The sequence below is a fragment of the Xenopus laevis genome, chromosome 9_10L, assembly GCF_017654675.1.
Source record: "Xenopus laevis strain J_2021 chromosome 9_10L, Xenopus_laevis_v10.1, whole genome shotgun sequence".
Taxonomy (NCBI): Eukaryota; Metazoa; Chordata; class Amphibia; order Anura; family Pipidae; genus Xenopus; species Xenopus laevis.
In genome coordinates, this window is record NC_054387.1 from 46,098,829 (window position 1) to 46,123,009 (window position 24,181).

A 24,181-nucleotide genomic window follows, 5' to 3' on the forward strand; every position below is an offset into this window, starting at 1 on the left:
TCATTTTGTTTTCACTTCTGTTATTTTGTTTTAGCAGGTTCGTGACCTAACCCTAACAACCTACAAACATGTGTATTACACATTTGCAGTAATATAAGAATAACCATTGTCTCTTCGCCTTACTTCAGAAAAACATATACAATATGTTAACACCAGCAAATTATTTGGGGTTAGGTAATGTCGTGTTCTAGCGCATGTTGCCTTTATGAGTTTAACCACCAGCCCAAGATACAGTGGATGTGCTTTGAACACAAATCTGTTGAAATTTCAGGCAGGATTTTAGGGGGCAGCATGCTGCCCAGCCACACCCACATTGGTTCAAAAACACAGGTGATGCGCTGGAGATACAATCATTTTTTAGATTTCCCATGCGCCAATCCCCATTGCTCTGCTCCAGATGATGAAAATATGCATGAATAAAGGGGAGGGGACAGGGGCGATGAACGGAAGTGGGCCTAGGGGCACTCACTATGTAAATCCGGCCATGTTCTTCACAGAATAAGTTTGCTGAGATGGGAGTACAAGAACTTGATTGGACTGCACAGAGCCCTGACCTCAACCCACTAGAACCCCTGTAGGATGAATTGCAAACACAGTTATCAGCCAGGTCTGGCCCCCAATATCACCAATACACTTGTGGTTATGTGGAAGTAAATCCCACCAACAATGTTCTGGTAGAAAAGTTCTTGTTGAGAGCAGAGGCTGTTAAAGCTTTTAGCACTTATGCAATAATGTGTAATTTACAACACTGTGTATTTTCCTTTATTGTGTGGATCCAACACCCCCAACAGCACCACAGTGATTCTCTGACCCATTGTCACAAACCCCACATAATCTGGATTAAGTGGACAGGTGCTTGTGTGAGAGTGGTTTGTAAAAGAGACCTTCTCACTGGTACCATCACTTGTTACCCCCTGCCCTTCTCCCTCCAGCACAAGCCGCCTGCCCCATCTAATGCTTAAATCCGAGCGACATAGAGACTTTTGCTGTCTGATATTTCATAACAGAATCTTGTTTCTATAGTTACCCCTCACAGAAAACGGAATTCTGCCGTGCATCCTTGGAGCTGACCAGAAAAGGAGGGGGATGGCAGACACAGGAACAGAGAAACTGCTGTGGGAAGGCACATGCCTCAGGCTAAGGTTTGCATGTGCTTTTTAAGAAGTGCTAAGTGTACAAAAGTATTTTCATAAATGTAGAGTAACAGATGGATATCATATTGAATAATGGCCTCCTTCCCATGTGAAAAAATGCAGTTTCTATTGATTCTCCCCACCCAACCCATTACTTTATTTTCTTGATACTTCCTCTTTTCACCTTCCCCAAATACTGTCTTCCTCCTCCCTCCACAACTGCTCTATCCTCCCCAGCCCATCTCCCTTTTCAGCTCCTGTTTTCCTTCTCCAGCTTCTGTCTTCCTTTTCCAACTCCTATTTATGTTCTTCACCCCCAGCTCTGTCTTCTTTTTACTTCTCCATCTTCTGTCATTATTTTCCAACTCTTATTTATGTTCTTCCTCCCCAGCCCCGTCTTCCTTTTCCTTCTCCAGCTTCTGTCTTCTTTTTCCAACTCCTGTTTATGTTCTTCCTCCCCAGCTCTGTCTTCCTTTTCCTTCTTCAGTTTCTATTTTGCTTCCCTCTCATATATTTCTTCCCAACTCATCTAATCCCTTTCCCCACAGAACCCACTTATCTTTCTTTTCTGTCCCTCAAATCTTTTCTTTCACTCCCCTAAATCCTTTCTTCCTTTTCTCTCCCCAATTATGTTCTAACTTCTCTCTCACCACTTTTTCTCATGTCTTCCTTCTCCGTCTCCAATTCATACAGAAGGAAACAGAAAACAAGATCTATCCATATCAGAATATTTAGAAAGTACTATGGAGATGCCTTCCCCTTTAAACAAAACAGGTTAACATACAACTTGCAGCTTAAACATTCTCTATAAAATACTAGAATTCTTAATGAATCAGATGAAAACAAGTGTTGGCCTGGCTAGACCTGGGATGACTTTGACATAGTTTCCAGCTTGGACAAACAATCCATTTTATTTATTTAATGGGGGATAGGCCTCTCTCCTCCTTCTTCAATTTCTGTTTCCCTTCACCCCCTTCCCTTGTGTCTCTTCTCGGTCAGTGATTCTTATCTGCTTTTCTCCCTCTCATGCTTCTGTTTCTCTTCTCTCCCAATTTCCCATTTGTAACTTATGTTACCCTTTATCCCTTCTCCTTTATAGGCTTCAGAAGGAACTATCTCTACAGCTACTTTCTCTATTCTCTCTTCTCAGTTTTGTCTATCTTTTGCTTTCCTATGAACTGTTTCCCTTCATCATCTTCAATGCCTCATCCTTCCCCTAATCTTGTCTTCCTTGTCTATCCTCCGCTCCAGTCTTCCTTCACCCCTTAGTTCTTTTGTTTCTACTCAACTCTCATCTGCCTTCTTTTGCTGGCTTTCTCCCTTTGCCCCCACTGTTATCCCCCTTAGTTCAACACCTCCTCTCATCCTCAGCTTCTGTCTTCCTTCTCCTCTACTCTTTCCTTTATCTTCTCCCCCTTCCTTCTCTACAGCTCCTGTCTCTTCTCCCTCGTACTAGTTCTGGTCTTTCTCCTCAGCTTCAGCATTCTCTCTCCCCACCTCCTTTCTACATTCCCTTCTCCGTGTATCTCTTTTCTGCTTCCCGGTCTATTATTTACCCTCCGCCTGGCTCTGATCTGACTCTCAAATCTCTTTCCCTTTTCACCAAGCTCAACATGTCTAACATTTACCTCTCCAAATCTAAAAAAAAAAAAATATCTTAGACATCTGCTTCAGCTTTCATGCTTTTTTTGTTAAAATCCACTTTATTCATCAAAGTCTGGTGCCAGTTTTTTTGCGTGTGAAGTGCACCTGCCTCATGAATCCACAGGGAATGTCAGTATATAAGGTCCTGCGCAGGTGCAGAAAATAAGAAGCTGTAATAAATCAGCTGCATCTTGGGCCCAGATTGGGTGGCTCAGAAACAATGTGGTCTCCTGGGCTGAGGTTCTAGAGCAAATTTTTATACTTGTTACCTTTTGTATTGTCCCTGCTTGTACTATTTGAAATCCTACCACAGCTTGAGATGGTGGGATCCCAGGGGCTCGGAGAAAAAAAGCCCTGGCTTATTGCAAACAATGTCACAATAGACATTGAAAAAAGACAGCAAATCAAATTTTCAACAAATTTTACATTGATCCAGGGGGTGGCAGCCATAAACCCATTATTTATAGATATTATATAAAATCTGCCATTCCTCCTATCAGAAGAGATGGATTTGTTCCCTTGAGAAAGCCCTACACTAATCGTAAAAGTGCGTATTACACACATTTGCTAACTTGTCTTTCTCTAGAGTAAACTAATCCAATATTGAAATCCTTTCCTTCAAATGTCCATCAAACCCTTAATAAACTTTGTTTCCTTCGCTGTACTTTTTCAGCTGGTCCCTGTACTAAACCTGTGTATAGACCAGGTAGTACCAGGCCTGAATAGAAACATGAGTAATGAAAAGTAGCAACAACAGTAAATTTGTAGTTTTACAGATTTTTAGATGGGGTCAGTGACCCCCATTTGGAAGCAGGAAAGATTAAGAAGAAGGGAAATAATGAAAAAACTTTAAAAAAGAAAAATGAAGGGCAGTTGAAAAGTTGCTTAGAATTAGCCATTCTATAACATACTATAAGTTAACTGAAAGGTGAACCACCCCTTTAAATCCCGCTACATGAAATCATTGGAGTCATCCCCCAACCAACCCAATTAACTGCTTCAATAATCACTTCTCTTTTTTGTTCCCTGAAACATGAACAGGGCTTTTGTAGGGTAGGGAAAGAGGTTGAACTACATGTTGCCAGTCACATTCAATTTCAAGGGCAAGGTCACGTGTGGCGTTTTTACGTTGCATATAAAAATGGGCGGTCGAGTGTAAATACACCAATGAAACCACACACGCATGCAATGTTGAAAATGCGTAACATATTTCAGCAAACTGTATTTCCAAACCTACAGATCCCATAAAGTTCAAAAATATTGTGTTTCCTTGGCGTATTGGCGTTTCTGATAAAGAACTCAAATACTGGCGTCTAAGTTGACTCGCAAGTGCCCTGTAGGAATTTCTATAGTGCGTATTCCATTATTTTCAATAAGGCTTCATTTTGTGCGTATTTACGCTCAGCTTTACGTTTTTAAAAATGCAACGTAAAAACAGCTCGTGTGACCTTGCCCTAAGGAGACACATACAGGTTCAGTGTCTAATGTGGGACGCATCACCATGGTTTTTTTCTTAAATAATAATGCAGTGTTTTTTCCCATAATTCCAGTGTAAATATGTCTGGTCTCAGAGTTCTGTCCTCAGGTGCTTTTGTAAATTACCCCAAAACCTCATGGTTTATCTCAGGAAAGCTCCCTGCATTCTCGTCAGTGACATTCTAACCAGTGACCCTAGTAACCAGACAGTGTTCTGAAATCCAGGGGGCATTTAGGAGCAGAAATAAAATGTGGCAACACACTATTTCATGTACATGTAGTACAGCTTCTATATGAGTTTGGCTGGTGTTTATTTGTGCTATTTTCTAGGACACCCAACTCATCTCGGAGGCAGAAGCAGATAAGGGAATTTGTACAGAAATGCACATTAATATTCACATTTTCCTCAAATGCCTTTTTGATGACTCCGCTAGTTTTATGGTTCCTTCTGCAGATGTTCTGTGGAGTAAATAGGACAACAGATATAGTCACCATGTCATTTTAGAAGCTATTTACTTGTCTTAATTATGGGGAAAGGTGAGTACAATTCTTTTTTATTATCAGTTGGGTCGTTTATAAAGCCCTGTGAGTATTCCATGGTTTTGCATCATTTTGTTACAACTATTAAGTTGTATGGGTTTCTGATGGTGGCCCTGTACGACTGGATAAGTGCAGTTCCGTAGCAGCAGAAAATATGGAGGCTTTTTTAGCTTGAAGGTCAGATAGTAGTGATAGTGGCCCTGTGGGATGCTGTGAGTTATAGTATCACAACTGTGGAGAAGAGAGATAAGCAAAACAATAGCAGCATACCATAACATTTCTGGATTTATTGTACTACCTTCACTAAGGTAGGCAAAATTGCCAGGCAGAGGTGGTTTATAATAAAGAATATGCTTCCAGATCTGTGGGTAGCAAATGCCAAAGCACATAATATTTATTGGGCCCTGTGCAATTTCACCATCTTATGCAGCCAACCCCTCTACCTAATGAAACAAATGAGCAAATGTACAAAAACAGAGCATAAATGATGCCAGTGCTTTGCTGCAACCCCTATGTAAAGGAATACCCTTAGAGAGAAATAGAGAGAATGTAGGGACTCCACATCGCTTGAAAGGGTAGAGGTCATAGATTTGGATCCATATACTAAGACTTGAATCGATGGGATTAACGGTGGAACTGGCTTTATGTATAACAGCGTTAGGCTTATTACTAGAGTTAGAGTCAGGCGCACGGATACACAGAGAAGAGCTCAAAGGAGGTTTGCTTTCAATTCGGAAATGAGATCTATCATCCGACCGAATGATTTTCTATGAATGTGATCTCTGCAGTGCCTCTATGAATTATATATATGTTTAATTATAAATAGCACCCACATGAATCCAGTCCTGAAATATTCACTGTAATAGTTCCTTCTGGCTCTATTCCGTACAGCTCAGTGGTATTAGTAGGATCAGTCTCTCTAACATTGTCAACACCAAAGGGGCAAGATGGCTGCATAGTTACGCCAATCTGCCCTAAACCCCGTCCTCTTCAGGGTAAGCTCTTTCGCTTTTGGATATGCAAATCAGCACCATCTCACATAAATAAGGAGAACTAGAGTAATTACCTAAATATCCAGCCATTATTCTTATAAATAAACAGTATTTTAGGGTAGGGGCAGATTGGGCACTTGGTCTGGGGCCCAGGCACTAGAGGTGCTTCATAACTAAGGAAAATATTAAAGTATACAAAATATATATTGGGCGACGTTTACTAGGTTTTTGTGTATACCTTAGAGATTCCCAACCGGTAGCACCCCAGTGTTTCTGGAGGATGAGTGGTGAGCATTGCAGTTCACATGGCCAGTTTAGTAACAGTCAGAAAGTGCCATGAAATCCATTATACAAATATACAGTAACACTATGCAAAGAGCAGCAGCTTACTATTAGCACCAATAAAGCCACTGGTGGCTAATCAGAATGTACTTCTCGGGGCCGGCCTTGTTTGTAAGCATTAGGAGCACTCAGCTAGATTGCCAGTCATGTTGGCATGGAACTCTTTGAAGTAAGATAAATGGTAAACAGTTCAGCATGCAGAGCTCAGTGTCTCAGCCAGATCCCATGGGATGGATATTTAGGTCCCCTGTAAGATGAGTGACGGGATAGTAAATGGGACGGAATGAAGGCAGAATAAAGAGCAACTTGGAGAGTCAGGAATCATGATTTTATTTGTGCCATTATGTAGTGAAGAGACTTTCTTAGATCAGAGCTTGTCTATGTAATGGTTCAAATATGAGTGGAAGCCCTCAGGACAACCCCTCCAGAAAAACATTGTTGGGGCCCCTATCTGTTTTGCACCCATACATTGAAACTATGGGGTAGATTTACTAAGGGTCGAATATCGAAGTTAAAAAAACTTCGAAATTCGACCCTCGAATTGAAATCCTTCGACTTTGAATATCGAAGTCGAAGGATTTTTAGCATATGCGAACAATCGAACAATCGCATAGAAATCGTACGATCGAACAATTAAGTAGTTCGAATCGAACGATTTTTAGCGCTCGATCGAAGGATTTCTATTTGATCAAAAAAAACTTGCTGTGGAAGGTCCCCATAGGCTAACATTGCACTTTGGTAGCTTTAATTTGGCGAAGTATGAAGTCAAAGTTTTTTTTAAAGAGACAGTACTTCGATTATCGAATAGTCGAACGATTTTTACTTCGAATCGTTCGAGTCGAAGGTCGTAGTAGCCTATTCGATGGTCGAAGTACCCAAAAAATTACTTTGAAATTCGAACTTTTGTAACTTTGAAAATTCACTCGAGCTTAGTAAATCTGCCCTTATGTGTCAGTTGGACCCAAATATGCTGTGTTTCTGTTCTTTATCAGTGCCATTGGAAATAATGTAGGTAAGGTGACTCCAGTAGGACAAGATGTTAAGACTAACACAAGATGCTGACAACAGTGCTTGCCCACTCTACAGCTGTTTATTCCAGCTCGTTCAAGAACCTACTAGGAATAACTCTCTTTTGGACCTTGTAATAACTAATAATACTGAACTCATCTCTAGCATTTGTGTGGGTGAGCATTTAGGGAATAGTGATCATAACATGGTCTCCTTTGAGATTCTGTTGCAGAAGCAATTCTATAAGGGAGTAACTAAAACACTAAATTTCAGACGTGCAAACTTTGACAGTATAAGGGCATCTCTGCAACATATTAAGTGGGAAATGCTTTTCACAGGGTTAAACACAGAAAAAAATGGGAAGTCTTTAAAATGCTGCTTAATAAATATACTTATCAGTATATTCCACTTGTAAGCAAGGAACGTCGTTGCAAATCAAAACCTTTTTGGTTCAATAGAAGTGTTGGTGTTGAGGTGGGTAAGAAAATACGTGCTTTTAAGGCTTTCAAGTTAGCTGGGACAGCTGAATCATTTATAATGTACAAGGAGGCCAATAAATCATGCAAAGGCAAGCTAAAATTGATATAGAAAAGGATATTGCAGCAAAAAGTAAAAAAATCCAAAATTATTTTTTAAATATGTTAATAGTAAAGAAATTAAGCAGGAAGGGGTGGGACCTTTACTATCAGGGGGGGGGTCAGCTGGTTGCTGAAAACAAAATAAAAGCGCAGATTCTGAACTCATATTTTTCATCTGTCTACACAAATGAGGAACCAGTTAATGAAGGTTTCCTTCTTAATAGTCCCAATTCTAGTAATACAACTAATGATACATGGTTCACACATGAAGAAATTCAAAAGAGACTAGAACATGTTAAGATTAACAAAGGTCCGGAGCCAGATGGTATTCATCCCAGGGTAATTAGCGAGCTTAGCTCTGTGATTGCCAAACCTCTTTACTTAATTTTTCAGGATTCATTGAGATCTGGCATGTTGCTGAAAGACTGGCGAATTGCTGATGTGGTGTCGCTATTCAAAAAGGGATCCCCTTCTCAGCCTCAAAACTATAGGCCACTTAGTCTGACGTCAGTGGTAGGAAAGCTTTTCGAAGGGTTAATAAAGGATAAGATACTGGACTTCATAGCAAATCACAATACTATGAGTTTGTTCCAGCATGGTTTTATGCGTAATAGATCTTGCCAGACTAACTTAATTTCTTTTTATGAGAAGGTAAGTAGAGTCCTAGATTCTCGGATGACAGTGGATGTGATTTACTTAGACTTTGCTAAAGCATTTGATACAGTGCCACACAAAAGGTTACTGGTTAAACTAAGGAATGTTGGCCTGGAACATAGTATTTGTACCTGGATAGAGAACTGGCTAAAAGATGGACTACTAAAAGTGGTGGTAAATGGAACCTTTTTCTAATTGGACCAGTGTTGTTAGTGGAGTACCGCAGGGCTCTGTACTAGGTCCCTTGCTTTTCAACTTGTCTATTAATGACCTGGAGGTGGGCATTGAAAGTATTGTTTCTATTTTTGCAGATGATACTAAATTGTGCAGAACTATAGGTTCCATGCAGGATGCTGCCACTTTGCAGAGTGATTTGTCTAAATTGGAAAACTGGGCAGCAAACTGGAAAATGAGGTTCAATGTTGATAAATGCAGGTTATGCACTTTGGCAAAAGTAATATAAATGCAAGTTATACACTAAATGGCAGTGTGATGGGAGTTTCCTTAAATGAGAAGGATCTAGGGGTCTTTGTAGATAAAAAGTTGTCCAATTCTGGGCAGTGTCATTCTGTGGCTACTAAAGCAAATAAAGTTCTGTCTTGCATAAAAAAAAGGGCATTAACTCAAGGGATGAAAACATAATTATGCCTCTTTATAGGTCTCTGGTAAGGCCTCATCTGGAGTATGCAGTGCAGTTTTGGACTCCAGTCCTTAAGAGGGATATAAATGAGCTGGAGAGAGTGCAGAGTCTAAGTGCAACTAAACTGGTTAGAGGGATGGAAGACTTAAATTATGAGGGTAGACTGTTAAGGTTGGGGTTGTTTTCTCTGGAAAAAAGGCTCTTGCGAGGGGACATGATTACACTTTACAAGTACATTAGAGGACATTATAGACAAATAGCAGGGGACCTTTTTACCCATAAAGTGGATCACCGTACCAGAGGCCTCCCCTTTAGACTAGAAGAAAAGAAATTTCACTTGAAGCAACGTAGGGGGTTCTTCACAGTGAGGACAGTGAGGTTGTGGAATGCACTGCCGGGTGATGTTGTGATGGCTGATTCAGTTAATGCCTTTAAGAATAGCTTGGATGATTTTTTGGACAGTCATAATATCAAAGGCTATTGTGATACTAAGCTCTATAGTTAGTATAGGTATGGGTATATAGAATTTAATTAAAAGTAGAGAGGGGTGTGTGTATGGATGCTGGGTTTTCATTTGGAGGGGTTAAACTTGATGGGCTTTGTATTTTTTCAACCCAATTTAACTATGTAACTAACTATGTAACTATGTACAGGAGTTCCCAACACCCCCCACCAATATCAGAACTTAGCCTTCATCAGGCTGCAGTCTAGCTGCAAATATAAGGGGATCATTAAGTAGGGCTTAAGAGCTATGCTAAAATCCCCCCAACCCCCGATGCACCTAAAATGTAGAATCTACAGCACAACGGTATTTTATGCCAACAGTCTACATTTGCCAGCTTGTGAAGGGTTATAATCTCTTGATAAAATGTTGTTTGTTTTCATTTTGTGCATATTCCATATTATCCCATCCCCTGTGCTTCCCTCCAAGATAATTATCACTGTCCACTTTCCAATTTGTAATGTATTTTCTGTAGACGTCCAGAAGATGTGTTAGGACTTGCCTGAATATTATCTAAACACAGGAAACAGTAAGATTGTCATACTGAAGTGTTTTCAGCTAAATTCATTTTAAAGGGCCCCAATGCACTTTTCTTGCAGAAATAGTATTATAGGAGACTATAGGAGAATAGTGTGTTACAAAAGCTATTTAGGCACAAGAAGACTTGGTGAACATCTGATGTACAAGCCCATACTGTATATAAAGTTCTTAGGGATTAAGCAGGAGATAGGTTAGTGAGATTCAAGAGAATCAGAGGATCAGGACAGAGTCTGTCATACATGGCCGCCATCAGGGATGTGCAACCTGGACATTTAGCTGGCCCTCTAGCTACTGGCCAAGCTAGGCATGGCAATATCTGAGCCTCAAATTGCATAGAGTCTGCTGTCCTGGTCATGGGTGGTGCTGGGTAATGCTGGCAGAGTGCCCAGGCAACCCGGCCAGCCATGTTGCACTTCATCTGTGTGCAAAGGAGAACAGCATACATCTCCTTTTTCAGTGGGGGACTAGGGGTAGGCTGCTTATGAGGTATGTGCCTGGTGCCCCCAAACTTTGCGCCCTAGGCATGTGCCTCTTTTCCCTACCCCTAGTTCTGGTCATGGGTGTAGACAGATAACCATTTAGTTTATGGTCCAAAGACTCAGGTGTTCATAAGCCAGGCAGCAAAAATTAGAAGTTCCAAAATCAAGCAGCTTTAAGATGGGCAGAGAGCGAATCAGGCAAAGAGGGCAATACGTTCCAATAATTAGGCAGAATTTAGGCAAATAGAGAACAAGAGAATCAAGCAGAAGTTAGGTAGGCAAAGCAGTGAGAATAAGCCCAGAGAATCTGTCCAGTGTCAGGGCAGGAAGCGAGAATAAGGCATTGGAGGAAGGGATGATCCAAAGCCCAATGAATTAAGGAACTTGTGGAATGTAGAGAAAAAAAACACCCCATAAAGAGCACCACAATAGAGTGTTCTATACAGTCTTTCTGTCCACCAAATCATTGGGTCTGTTTTCATCTTAATTTATTTTGAATGTCCACATGCAGTTCCTACCAGAACTTTGAACCTCCTCTCTTAATTCACCTTCTCTCTTATTCTCTTTGATCGATCTCTTTGTTTCTCTCGTCTTTCGATTCTCCTACATTGTTACTCTGTTGTTATTTGTATATTAACAATTCCAACACTTCTATTGTCCCCCTTTCTTCCAACAACTCCTTACTTTTTCTCTTGCTCATGCTACACCATGTCCCACTTTTGAACTTGAATCTTCTCTCTTCTGTCTCTCATGCATTCTTCTTTATAGCTTACTTTTCTTCAAATTGTCCACTCCTCATATTTTTCAGTCTTTCAAACCCCTAATTCCTCCCTTCTCTTCTTATATAGAACCCTCAGCAGTAGAGCGGGCATCAGGGGGTTACAGGAGGGACATCTTATATTCTTCTACAGGGAACTAGAATGCTTATGAGGAGCACACCATTATGTTTTTGGACACACCAGAATCATTTGCAGTCCCTTATAGCAACAGAGAAGTACCATGGCGATGGCAGAGAATGTCGATAGAACAGCGGGCTCAGTAATGTGTGGGCCACCCAGAAGATTTCTGGTATCATGATGGTCCAGTCTGACTCAGTTCTCATTCCTGTTTGGGTCTTGCTGTCCTCAAATTGCAGGGACCTAGATGGACCTAGATGGACCATCATAACAGTAGAACCTTATCTGAAAAAATAATACAGATCTTCCTGTATTTTTATCTTTCTAATTAAAACCATTAGCATCAAGTATAATTTTCATATAGTGAATAAAGTACCCCCTCTTGTAAAATATAAGGATATTATAAGTTACAGAGGAGTGTCATGACCATTTTTTATACAGGTCATGGAACTCCAAGGTAACATCTAATATCCTGGAGGTACTTTATTTATTATAATACACAAATTTCAGTGAGTTGTGTGACAGAAATTACATATACCGGTAATACATTGTGTTTTATAATAAAATACTAGCCTGGTGACAACCCTACTTGGGCTCATTTAGTCACTGTTTAGTTTCTAACCTAAATAGAGCAATTATATTTAAATGTGGCTGCCTCTTTAACCCAGCAACCTAAGTTGAAATTTGAGTGTAAATATATGCAGATATTATGCAATGCTTTGTAAATAATTGAGAATGATTATTAATGATGAATGCTCCTTTAATGAATGTGGATATGCCCGCCCTGCTTTTTTGCTTTTTTTCTCTTCCTCTATTTTTTAACTATCAGATCTTCTAGTCATATTTGAACTGTACTCATGTAAAAATAATTCTGCTTTAAAGTGGAACTCAACATTATCCGGATCTAAGGATGTTGAGTGGATGAGATGTATACCTACGGGGTAATGAGTGGTTAAAATATAAAAATATGGCTTTGATAGAAATAGTATCAAACTATGAGTGGTTTCTATTTTTAGCAAACTTGGAGGGTGGGGGTGACATCACTGGTGTAACTTTCTGCCTGCTGTACTAATGTCTAACTGCCTTATATAGCTCTACAACCAGTATTTACTCAGAGACCCCCCAACACAACATTGATAAGCAAACCAAAAATACAATAATGATATAAAAAAGATAAAGGAAGAGGTTTTTCTACTCCTTTTTCTCACTTTTCTTCTGTCTTGTCACAATGTTCTACTTATTTCTTTGTGTCTTCTTCTTCTGTCCCCTCCATGTCTTTTTCTTGTTCTTAAACCTTTTTTCTTTCCTTTATCTAATCTTTTATTGTTATGTTTTTCTCGTTTTTTTGTCTTTCTTCTCTAATAACTCCCTTTCTCCCATTAAACGTAGATCTTTACTGCCCTTTTCACATTCTTCTTCTCCTCTTCTTCAGCCTCTACTCTACCTCTCTCCCCTTCCTTTCTCTTCAACTGTTTCCCTATGCTGCTAAGCTACTGTCATACAGCAAAACAATGGACAAATGGGCACTCATTGTATCCACAAAGACCATCACTTGGGTTGTGTTCTCTACATAATTTATCCCAATGCCCTGTTCCTTTTTGTTTGAACTTTTGAGCTACTGTCACAGTAGCTCCAGGGTTCCTGCAGTGGGTTGAGTCAATAGGTGCACCAGAATTGCAACCAGTGAATTGGATGCAAACACTGTTTTGAATGTGCACTCTGGCATTGACAGAACCTCCCTAGATGCAACTTGCATTCGATTTTTCACAAAACACAGGGACTATTGTGTACATTTTGATCCCTTCTGGCAGATGCAGCTCGGAGCGCAGCCACAATTATACTTGGGGGAAATGCTCCATTATGGGTATCAAGTTACAGATTTGCATTCAAAATTATACTTTGCACACTGTGCTTATGTTTGCAAATGACCCCTATAGGCTTCCTCTCCCTCTGCAACGGAAGTGAAAGCTGCCATATTTCTTATTTACTAGTCCCCAAAACTATTTTTATGTTTTTATTTTTACTGTACCTAGATTAGACTACTGTGGTAAGAATAAAAAAAATTGTTTGGTAAGTAAAACTCAAAACATTATTTACTATCATTAGTAACATTAAATTAATTTATAATACTAGGTATGTAGATGGACAGAACTTTCTCGACAACACTCATTAATTTCAGATTGGCCTACTAGGGTACCAAGAAAACCCCTAGTGGACCCTTGTGTGCTCACCCCATCATTTGTATGTCTTTACCAATCTGTTTCTCTGGGGAGACAAATTAAGTTTTTTGATCAGATTTACAATGTAAAAGTATTGGTTTAGAATAAAGTCAACACCCTATCAGGGCTGGAACTAGGGGTAGGCAGAAGAGGCACATGTCTAGGGCGCAGTGTTGGGGGGCACCAGCCATGTACCTCTTCTTCACCCCTTGACCGGTCCTTCGTCACACCACTGCCTCATCCTTCATCTAGTTTACCTACAGCGGCCATTAATGCGCATGCACGTGTATACAGGGATACGATTGTGGGGGATGGGTGAAGAATCCAGGAGGGCACCTAGGGCGACTGGCCAGTTGGCCCAGCACTGCACCTTATTTTACATTTCACTTTACTAAAGGGGGGACATGGAGACCCGAGGTCCAAAACTGGGGCATGCGGACGCATACTCTGACATCTGAGCCAATAGGACGTTTTTCTGGTATCATGGTAGACCCGTCTGACACTGACTGAGAGTAGAAAATTCACTATTATAAATGGCTTTTAATATAACCGGTGATGGCAAAAAAATATATAATTTTGGGTATAATTAGAATGAATTATACACTTGTTTTTATATTTCACTTTAAAAGGGTGAAAATGGAGACCCACCATCAACAGAATTTTTGACCTATAGGTCTATGAAATGGCTAATTTTCCTCTTCAAAAGAGACTAGGGCAAAAAAAAAAGAGACCGTTGGAATAAAGGCTCAAATTCTCCAAACTATTTTTCCTTCTCGCTTCTCTTTATATACACTTGTCTGTCCTACTTTGCTAAGTTAAGAGAGGATGTTGACGGTAAGGTATATGAGAGTGTGTAAAGAAAGGAGAGAGCAAAAATAGTCTGGAGAATGAACCTTTGTTCCAAGTTCTCTTTTGTGCCCCAGAACCTCAGTATGACTTTCATTCTTAATATAGCCTGGCAGTTCAACCCTTCAAATTGCCCAATATCCCTTCCTTGTCCTGCAGCCTCCCAAGTAGCTTCTCATTAGTTCCAATTGCTCTGTACCACAGATATGAACTCTGCCTTAAAACAGAAGAAACAAACAGGCAGAATTAGTGTCTCAAAACCACCACTGGCAGGCAAACGAAATGCATGACACACAGACAACTTGTACATATCTGTAGAGTGAAAAGCCATTTGCAACTGTCAGCATCACATTAAATTTCCCTCCTCATCAGGGCATTTAAACCTCAGAGCCGCTGCATAGAAACTGCCTACAGCTATTACCAAATACATATCAGAGGACTGTGCATTGCAGGAGACAAGTTTATGGCCCATTATTCTCAGTAATATCCAGCATTTTCCTTCGCTAACCTTTAACTAAAGTGTGCAACATGCTGGATTTCTATTTCAGATTCATGGATGAAATGTTACGTACGGCAAGTGTGTCAGGCAGCTGAATTACTAACAGCGAAGGGAGAAAAGAACAATGACAAATAAAGAAAAGGTTAGAACAATAGGAGAATGGAACAGAAATACCGTACGGAGATAAAAGCCAACTCAAAGGCTTGATCCTTTCCCGTCTCTTTTTCCTTATCACATTCCCTGGAATTTTAGCAGGCTCTGCACTTTTTTCCCCTTGATGGGTAGGAAGCTGAGACACAGTTAAATGTATGATGTGCAAGAAAGAATGCAGCTGCTGAGCCGGGGAGATATTATGTAAAGATGTTTGTAGCTACAAACCAGCAACGCGTTACTCATTACTGATATATTTTGTGGGACACGGATCTGATAACAAAGAGGTTTTTCAAAGTTGCCTGTGCAGCCATCGCTGAACCTAGGCAGACTCTCAAACATCATTAAAAGTAGTACTAAAGGTATAGGATCTGTAATCCAGAATGCTTGATACCTGGGGGTTTCTTTAAAGGAACAGTAACACTAAAAACTGAAAGTTTATCTTTTTGAATTATAATGTACTGTTGCCCTGCACTGGTAAAAGCTTTATGCTTGCTTCATGAAGACTTCTCTAATTTAAATAAATAAGCTGCTGTAAAAAAGGAGAAAAGGCACAGGTTACAAAGAAGATAGCAGATAAAAAAAACATTATATTGAACAGGGCTTATCTGTTATGTGCTATGTATCATGTGCCTTTTTTCCAGCATGAATGGCTGCCCCCATGGCTACACAGCAGCTTATTTATAGAAACTAGTAGTGTTTCTGAAGCAAACATGCCAATTTTACCAGTGCAGGGCAACAGTGTATAATATGTTAATTACTTTAAAATGCTTTAATTTTTTGGAGTTACTGTCCCTTTAATAACATATAACACCATACCATAAGGCTACTAGAAATATACAAATATCTCTCCCATTATTGCTTTCAAACAGCTTGTAAAGTAGGCAGACACCTTCATTTAAATTTCTCCTCTCTCCCAATAACACAGGCACAGTCCCAGCCAAACCATATTGAGAATATGATCTTCTTCTCAGCACTGTTTGAGGACAAAGTGGAGAATGTTTCTGGCTATACACAGATCAATATAAGCCGAAGACTCCGCCTCTCCAGACCAAGATGGCAGCCCATGTATGTCTAACCACTATATATATATATATATATATATATATATATATATATATATATATATATATATATATATATATATATATATATATATATATAAAGGCCTGTTAAAGTCTCAAGTTTCTGTTCAGTTTTCAAGCTTGTAAAAACCGAACAATAATCTGGCCAATAAAGAAATTATCAATTGAGGTTCATTTCTTATTACAGAAACAAAAAAAAAGCAAATCGATCAAAAATAAGATTTTTTTTTTCTAAATTAGCATTGCTGTATTTCCGAGCTTTCTGGATAACTGATTTCTGTATAACAGATCCCATACCATACCTATAATTAAAGAATCGGGCTTACTCATTAGGCAGAATAGAGATATGAGATATAGGGTTGCCCCCAGTGTGGTTTTGAACTGGACATCAAAACTTTCTGTCCAGTTTACAACATTGAGAAAACTGGATGTAAATCCAGCCAGTTGTGTCTAAGTGATGCGATAGCTCCGCTCTGACGCCATTACTCCACCTACTTCATTGTGCCTGCCTCTTATGTAATCACTGCTCCACCCCCAATGCAATCTGCCCGCCCCCTTTGTTCGGGTTTAAGAAAGAGAGAGAGAAAGACAGAGAGAATAATGAACCCCCACTGTAAAATAGAAGGATATTATATAGTGAATAAAGTACCCCCTCTTATAAATTATAATTATAATTTATGTTACCAAGGAGTTTCATGACCATATAAAAACTCGAGGCCGAAGGTCATGGAACTCCGAGGTAACGTCTAATATCCTCATATTTTGCTACTGGGGGTACTTTATTTATTATAATACACAAGTTTCAGTGAGTCATGTGACAGAAATGACATCAGAACTCACCGTTTATAACTGATGACATCAGAACTCACCGTTTATAAGGATTTAATTTACAAGATATTCATGGTTTTTCTGTATTATACAGTGAATAAAGTACCCCCTCTTGTAAAATATAAGGATATTATAAGTTACCAAGGCGTTTCATGACCATATAAAAACACGAGGCCGAAGGCCGAGTGTTTTTATACAGGTCATGGAACTCCAAAGTAACTTATAATATCCTCATATTTTGCAACTGGGGGTACTTTATTTATTATAATACACAAGTCTCAGTGAGTCATGTGACAGAAATGTCATCAGAACTCACCGTTTATAACTGATGACATCAGAACTCACCTTTTATAAGGATATAATTTACAGGATATTCATGGCTTTTGTGTATTATATAGTGAATAAAGTACCCCCTCTTGTAAAATATAAGGATATTATAAGTCACCGAGGAGTTTCATGACCATATAAAAACACGAGGCCGAAGGCCGAGTGTTTTTATAAAGGTCATGGAACTCCGAGGTAACTTCTAATATCCTCATATTTTACAACTGGGGGTACTTTATTTATTATAATACACAAGTTTCAATGAGTCATGTGACAGAAATAACATCAGAACTCACCGTTTATAACTGATGACATCAGAACTCACCGTTTATAAGGATATAATTTACAGGATATTCATGGCTTTTGTGTATTATAAAGATATAATTTACAGGATATGAATTGCTCTTGTGTATTATATAGTAAATAATGGACCCCCTGCTGTACAATATAAGGATATTATAAGTCACTGAAGAGATCTATGGCCATATAAAAGCACAAGGCAGAACTCCAATCATTTATTTCATGTGATTTATTGCACAGCATGCTGCATCCCATTGGGACCTTTAGCAAACATATATGCTGTGTTTCAAATATCTATAAAGCAGGCTACAAAATGCCCTTGGGAGAGGAGCACATCGGCCCATTGATGCAGTTCTCTCCTGACTGGCTGGAGTGTTGGTCCAGGGGCCAAATTATTAGGTTAGCTCCAATTGGCTCACCATCTGATTGTTTGGTGACATAACAGTAGATCATTACATATTTGCCAATATGCCAAGCATAATGTTAGAATTTGAGACTGCTGGACAATGTCTCTAACAGAGGGTTTTTATTTAGAACAATAAAAAAGGAACAACAATAAAAATGAAGCCTCCAGTATAATTTGCTTACAATGGACAAAGGCAGAACAGAATCACTTCCAGCTAAAGCCACACTGGGGCCATTTTGAAGGTGTAAATGCCACATGCAGGGTTACAGGGAATACAACTCTATGCCCCTATCTTGGGTGTGACAAGCTTTTGATATCAGTGTTGCACACCCTTCAGCTCATCACAACTCCCAGTAACCACTGCAGCTAAAAGGCTGTACCACTACTCCCAACCACTCGCTAACACAGCTGAACTTCTAATCCACGGATCTTTTAGCTCTATAATCTCTGCCTGAAACAGGCCTGACCTACTTAATGTTTATATTTCTTGTTAATCATCTGTCTGATCTGCAAGATTTACTGGAAAATGATTCCTCCCGAGTTATACAGGGAACTCTGAGGATCACTCATGTATAATAAGGGATAATGTACCCCCTACTGTATATTATAAGGATATTAGAAGTCACTGAAGGGTTCTGTGACCATATAAAGGCACAAGGCTGCAGGCTGAGTTATACAGGGAACTCTGAGTATCACTCATGTATTATAAGGGATAATGTACCCCCTACTGTAAATTATAAGGATATTAGAAGTCACTGAGGGGTTCTGTGACCATATAAAGGCACAAGGCTGCAGGCTGAGTTATACAGGGAACTCTGAGTATCACTCATGTATTATAAGGGATAATGTACCCCTACTGTAAATTATAAGGATATTAGAAGTCACTGAGGGGTTCTGTGACAATATAAAGGCACAAGGCTACAGGCTAAGTTATACAGGGAACTCTGAGTATCACTCATGTATCATAAGGGATAATGTACCCCTACTGTAAATTATAAGGATATTAGAAGTCACTGAGGGGTTCTGTGACAATATAAAGGCACAAGGCTACAGGCTGAGTTATACAGGGAACTCTGAGTATCACTCATGTATTATAAGGGATAATGTACCCCCTACTGTAAATTATAAGGATATTAGAAGTCACTGAGGGGTTCTGTGACCATATAAAGACAAACGCAGGCTGAGTTATACATGGAAATCTGAGTATCACTCATGTATTATAAGGGATAAAGTATCCCCTACTGTGAGTGCTAGAAACTTTAATCCGCTGCTGGTTGCTGTCCTGCAGAAGAGATATAGCATCCCTTTATGTATATTTTTACTTAAAGTCTTCACCCCTGGCCCCTCAGCAAGTGATAAGTTGTCTGTCTCTTTTGTTAGGTCTCCAGGTGCCCGGCTGTAGCTTTTTCCCCTAAAAAGCCAGTGTATGGGTCTACAGAAAACATATGAGTGGGAGCTGCCATGTTATTTGCCTTGGCAAATACAAGAATGCAGCTTATAAGCAGCTTTCCATAGTTACATGGTATAGTACATAGTTAATTTTAGTTCAAGTTCATCAATTTCAACCCCTTCAAAAGTTCCCCAGTGCACACATATACACAAACATATACTGACCTATCTATACACTCACGTAAATAACGTAACACGTAAGGGCAGATTTATCAAAGGTCGAGGTGAATTTTCGAATGAAAAAAATTTGAGTTTCAAGCTATTTTTTGTGTACTTCGACTAGGGAATAGTCCAAATTCGATTCGAATTTAAAAATAAAATCTATGATCGAAATGTATGTACTGTCTCTTTAAAAATTCAACTTCGACCAGTCGCCATCTAAAACTTGCCGAATTGCTGTTTTAGCCTATGGGGGACCACCTAGTACCTAATTGGAGTCAATTAGTGGACTTAAAAAAATCGAAGTTTTGAAAAGCTTTGAATCGAATTCGATCAAAGGCGATATTCCTTTGATTCAAATTCGGCCGAATATGGACCTATTCAATTGAAAACGGACCTATTCAAAAAAAAAAAACTTAATTTCAGTTGGTCTTTTTGAATTAGAATTTCGAAGTTTTTTCAATTCAATTCGACCCTTGATAAATATGCCCCCATAGTGTGATTCACCAGGACTCCCTTTTTAGTTGAGCACATGTTAACAACATGGTGGACATACCTTCTAAGCTTCTCCCTATAACTATCCTGATATTTATTATGTGGGAAGAAAGGTTCCATCTTTATGCCCCAGTCCTTTTATTCATGGAGGCCAGGTTTGGTCTATGTATCAGGAACTCTTTTCATGTTCCCTGTGTTCCCTACCTACACATAATAGTTACATAGTACAAAACTAACTCTTTGACTAATCTTTTAATGCAATGAAATGGAGAAAATCACTAGATCACATAAATATAATGACGCAAACCAATAACATAAAGTTGGTGTCCAAATTAAAAACATGAATGCACTGCTATGAAAGATGAGGCTCGGCTGCACCTGCCCCAAACAGATGACTCCAGAAATCTCTGCATCAGCACTTTTCATAGATAAGCCATGAGCTAGGTATTAATATACATATATTCATCATTCCCAGGATTCTGAAGGAAAGTAAAGGGAATGTGTATTCATTGAAATAAACGAGAATAATTGTATGTTATATAAAAACTGATATGAGACAGCTGGGGCCATCACAATGACTGTTGTCTGCTGGTGACCTCACAATGACTGTTGTCTGCTGGTGACCTCACAATGTCAAGCTACCACCCACTAGGCCTGGGACATCGCTGAGAGATTGCAGTCATGTGACACAACATGACATCACAATGACATGAATCAAGGTACTGACTTTTATCATGTCAGTTTTTATCAGTTGCAGTGAGTGAGTGAGGACTTGGCTTCACATCACTGTCACTGATTCAATTTCTATTAATTTCTATTTAAGTATATTTACCCTTTCAAAATCTTAATATGAAGAAAAACTGTATAACAGGTTTAGCCTTATTACCGATAATGTGGACGGTTTTGTTTACCATTGGCCTTACAGTGTCTTATACTATAGCTCTTACTCTGGGACACATAAAGCCTTTTGTGCCATTTATAAGGTAAGTCTGTGTTCCTTTCCTACATGGAATGTGCTTGCGCTGGATAGCAACCAGGACCTTAGAAAAAATGTATATAATGGGATGCTAGTCTCTACAGCGCCTGTCAAAAAGGGCCCATGATTTTTGGGATAAAGCCCCCAGTTCACAAGGGTATAATCATTCCGCCTAGGCAGAATACCATGTGGTCTGTATCCCTAAATAAAGACTATTTTTTAATGTAATATAGAGTTTTGGGATAACTAGTTTGGTTTTGATGGATAGCAACCAGGACCATCTTATAACATAAGATTTCTATTTATCTTTTAGTGAATTAGGAAATAACCTACCAGAGATGGCTCTTACCAGGACTACAGTAACAATCTCCTGCATTATAGGTAAGTTACAGCAATAGCATTAAATAGATATATTTATATAGTATAACATCTAATATGTCAGTTTTCTAATGTCTAGCACAATTACCCGTGAGCTAATATGGTTTATTTACATATTTCAGAAGTTGCAGTGAAGTATTTGAACTTTAAATTCATCAAGCTCTACAAACCCGAAGTCAGTCGGCGCCGTAATATATGCATGTTATGCTGTGGACTCCTATCCTGTGTCGGCTTTGCCTTAGCTGCTTTCGTTAGGGTAAAAAACTGTTCCTGTTTTTCAAATTTGATCTTGAAACCAAAATTTCAGGAACTGATTGACGCGTTTCTATTGTAGGGGGAGGAATCGAGAGCTGGCCATCGATTAGGAGGAGGTCTGGGATTTGGCATGGGAAGTGTGTACAACCTATTGCAATGTATCGTGTACATCAAGACGTCGGCCCAACAGAAAAAACTATGGATGGTTTATTACCGGATGTTTTTTTCAGTGTTAACTGCTATTCAATTTATAATCTGTATCCTTTCTTGTTAACTGGTTCAAGTTCATGATTTATTTGTGTCCCATATGAATTCCACGTCTGACATCTGGGGGGAGCAGGATAGAATCCAGTTTGGTGCCCCTAAAAGGATGGGTGTAACCTCATGTTCCTTTACTATAGGGTCTTCCATCTATAGAACCTGGTTAGGTAGATGGCAAACAACAATGTCCCTGCCACCTAATTAGTATGTGGTTTTGTGTAGCCTTCCTGATAACCCCATTATGTTATTTTGTACTTGTTATAGATATTGGTCATTTACACCCCAGTGTGTGCCTGTACCCCTAAAGTATTTATACTGTTGCCTGTATATTGGTAATGTGTTTTCCTTAATGCAGACATCTTTTAGTTCCGACAATATTTCTTACTTGTGCGGTATTGCAGAGCTGCAATGAACTCTATATGGTAAGTCATCATTACACATTTAGATGTTATTTGTATATTTGAGCAGTCATGTTTGTTTATTTTTATTAGCCACAAGAACTGGGAATATCTTGTAAAATATATCCTTGTCAGCACTGTGGGGGTTATTCATCAGTGTTCGTTTTTATTTTTTTATTCAAAAATCATGAATGTGAATCGTGGTTTAAAAAAAATGAATCTTCACTATTTATCGAATGCAAAACTTTGGCATCTAAAAGTCATGTGCGAGTCAATTCAATTCAATTTTTTGGGCTTGTAAACTCTAACATGTCGAGTAAAACTCAAATTCAATAGATTCAAGTTTTTCTCCACAATCTTATTCATTGGAGTCTTTTATATATGGCGTTTTTAATAAATAAGGTAAAAGAAATTTTTTTTTTTAAATTTTATGATTGTGTTTATTTGAAATACAGGTATAGGATCCATTATCTGTAATTCTGTTATCCAGAAAGCCATCTCCCATAGACTCCATTTTACCCAAATAATCCAAATCTTTAAAACCGATGTCCTTTTTCTCTGTAATAAAACAATCCCTTGTACTTGATCCAAACTAAGATATAATTAATAGTTATTAGCAGCAGAACCAGCCTATTGGGTTTAATGTCTACATGATTTTCTAGTAGATAGAAAGATACGTTATTTGGAAAACCCCAGGTCCCTAACATTCTGGATAACGGGTCCCATACCTGTAGTAACTAAAAACTCTAAAATCCCACAAATTCGAATATTAATACAGTATATAGGCCTCACTGGGATGTCAGCCATTATCATTGGAGCTTAGTGATGTAATTTATGACACAGCATAGCCTGATGCATTGATTTAGCTAAGGAACTCATATTTTACAATAAGGCATTATACATAAATTGTATCTTATGTTAAGTCTATGTTAGTCTAGGATACATGTAGAGGTATATCATTTTATCTTCTGTGTTTTGTTGCTTTTTGGATTTTGTGGGGGGCAAGGTCGGGTTCTGTTGGAGGAGCAAAATCAAAAATGTCTCTTATAATAACCCTTTTAATTGCTTTTTGATTTTTAGACAAATGCAATTTGCACACTGGAGTGGATAGGAATGTTTGGGCTTCTCTGCTATATGCCTACATATGCCATGGAACTTAAGGTCAGTAAATGTGATTTATTTTTGCTGAAGAGATATAACTGTATGGGGATCATCATTTCTTACTAATGTCTTAACACTTTCTATTTTATTGTTTTTTTTACTATTTAGAATCTGACTCTAAAACGCCCAAAAAACATGAAAGACGACTGGATATGCAAGCTGGAAGTATCTACATCTGATGAAGAGGCCCCTGAAGAACCAACACCTGAAATCTGTGTGCACAAAATAACGTTGTTACCCTCCAATCAGATCATTGGGCTCAGCGATCCCAATAATATACAGGGAACTTATCAACTAACAGTATTAAAATAGCAACAAGAAGAATAGTTATGCGCATAGAACACAGGAAAGAACAAACTGCTCAGGATTTGCTCATCCCAGAATAATATTTATATATAACGATTTACCTCAGTAGTCTGTGATCATGAAAATATTCTTTTAAAAAAATTTGCAAATAAATTTTTTTTTAAAAACGTTTATGATTGGTTAGCATTGTCATTTTTAATTTTGTCCTCATATTTAATAAAAAAAACCTGAGAAACCTGATAACCTAGTTTTTTCGAGAAAG

General features: G+C 38.8%; 1 protein-coding gene across 1 annotated transcript; it reads left to right on the top strand.

Moving 5' to 3' along the window:
* The first annotated feature begins 498 nt into the window (after positions 1–498).
* Positions 499–24,090, top strand: LOC108701807 (DNA damage-regulated autophagy modulator protein 2). The gene is made up of 9 exons (XM_041576855.1): positions 499–1,142; positions 15,038–15,130; positions 16,067–16,206; positions 21,474–21,541; positions 21,661–21,794; positions 21,873–22,050; positions 22,421–22,476; positions 23,533–23,613; positions 23,722–24,090. Exons 2-9 carry the CDS (start codon positions 15,113–15,115, stop codon positions 23,923–23,925), a joined length of 879 nt encoding a protein of 292 aa, XP_041432789.1. The 5' UTR covers positions 499–1,142; positions 15,038–15,112; the 3' UTR covers positions 23,926–24,090.
* The last annotated feature ends 91 nt before the right edge of the window (positions 24,091–24,181 follow it).

Bases quoted from the DNA above. Each gene is read 5' to 3' on its own strand.
- LOC108701807 (XM_041576855.1), top strand. The intron at 16,207-21,473 runs GTATGTCTAACC...TTTATCTTTTAG, and splicing joins AGACCAAGATGGCAGCCCAT to TGAATTAGGAAATAACCTAC. The intron at 21,542-21,660 runs GTAAGTTACAGC...TACATATTTCAG, and splicing joins AACAATCTCCTGCATTATAG to AAGTTGCAGTGAAGTATTTG.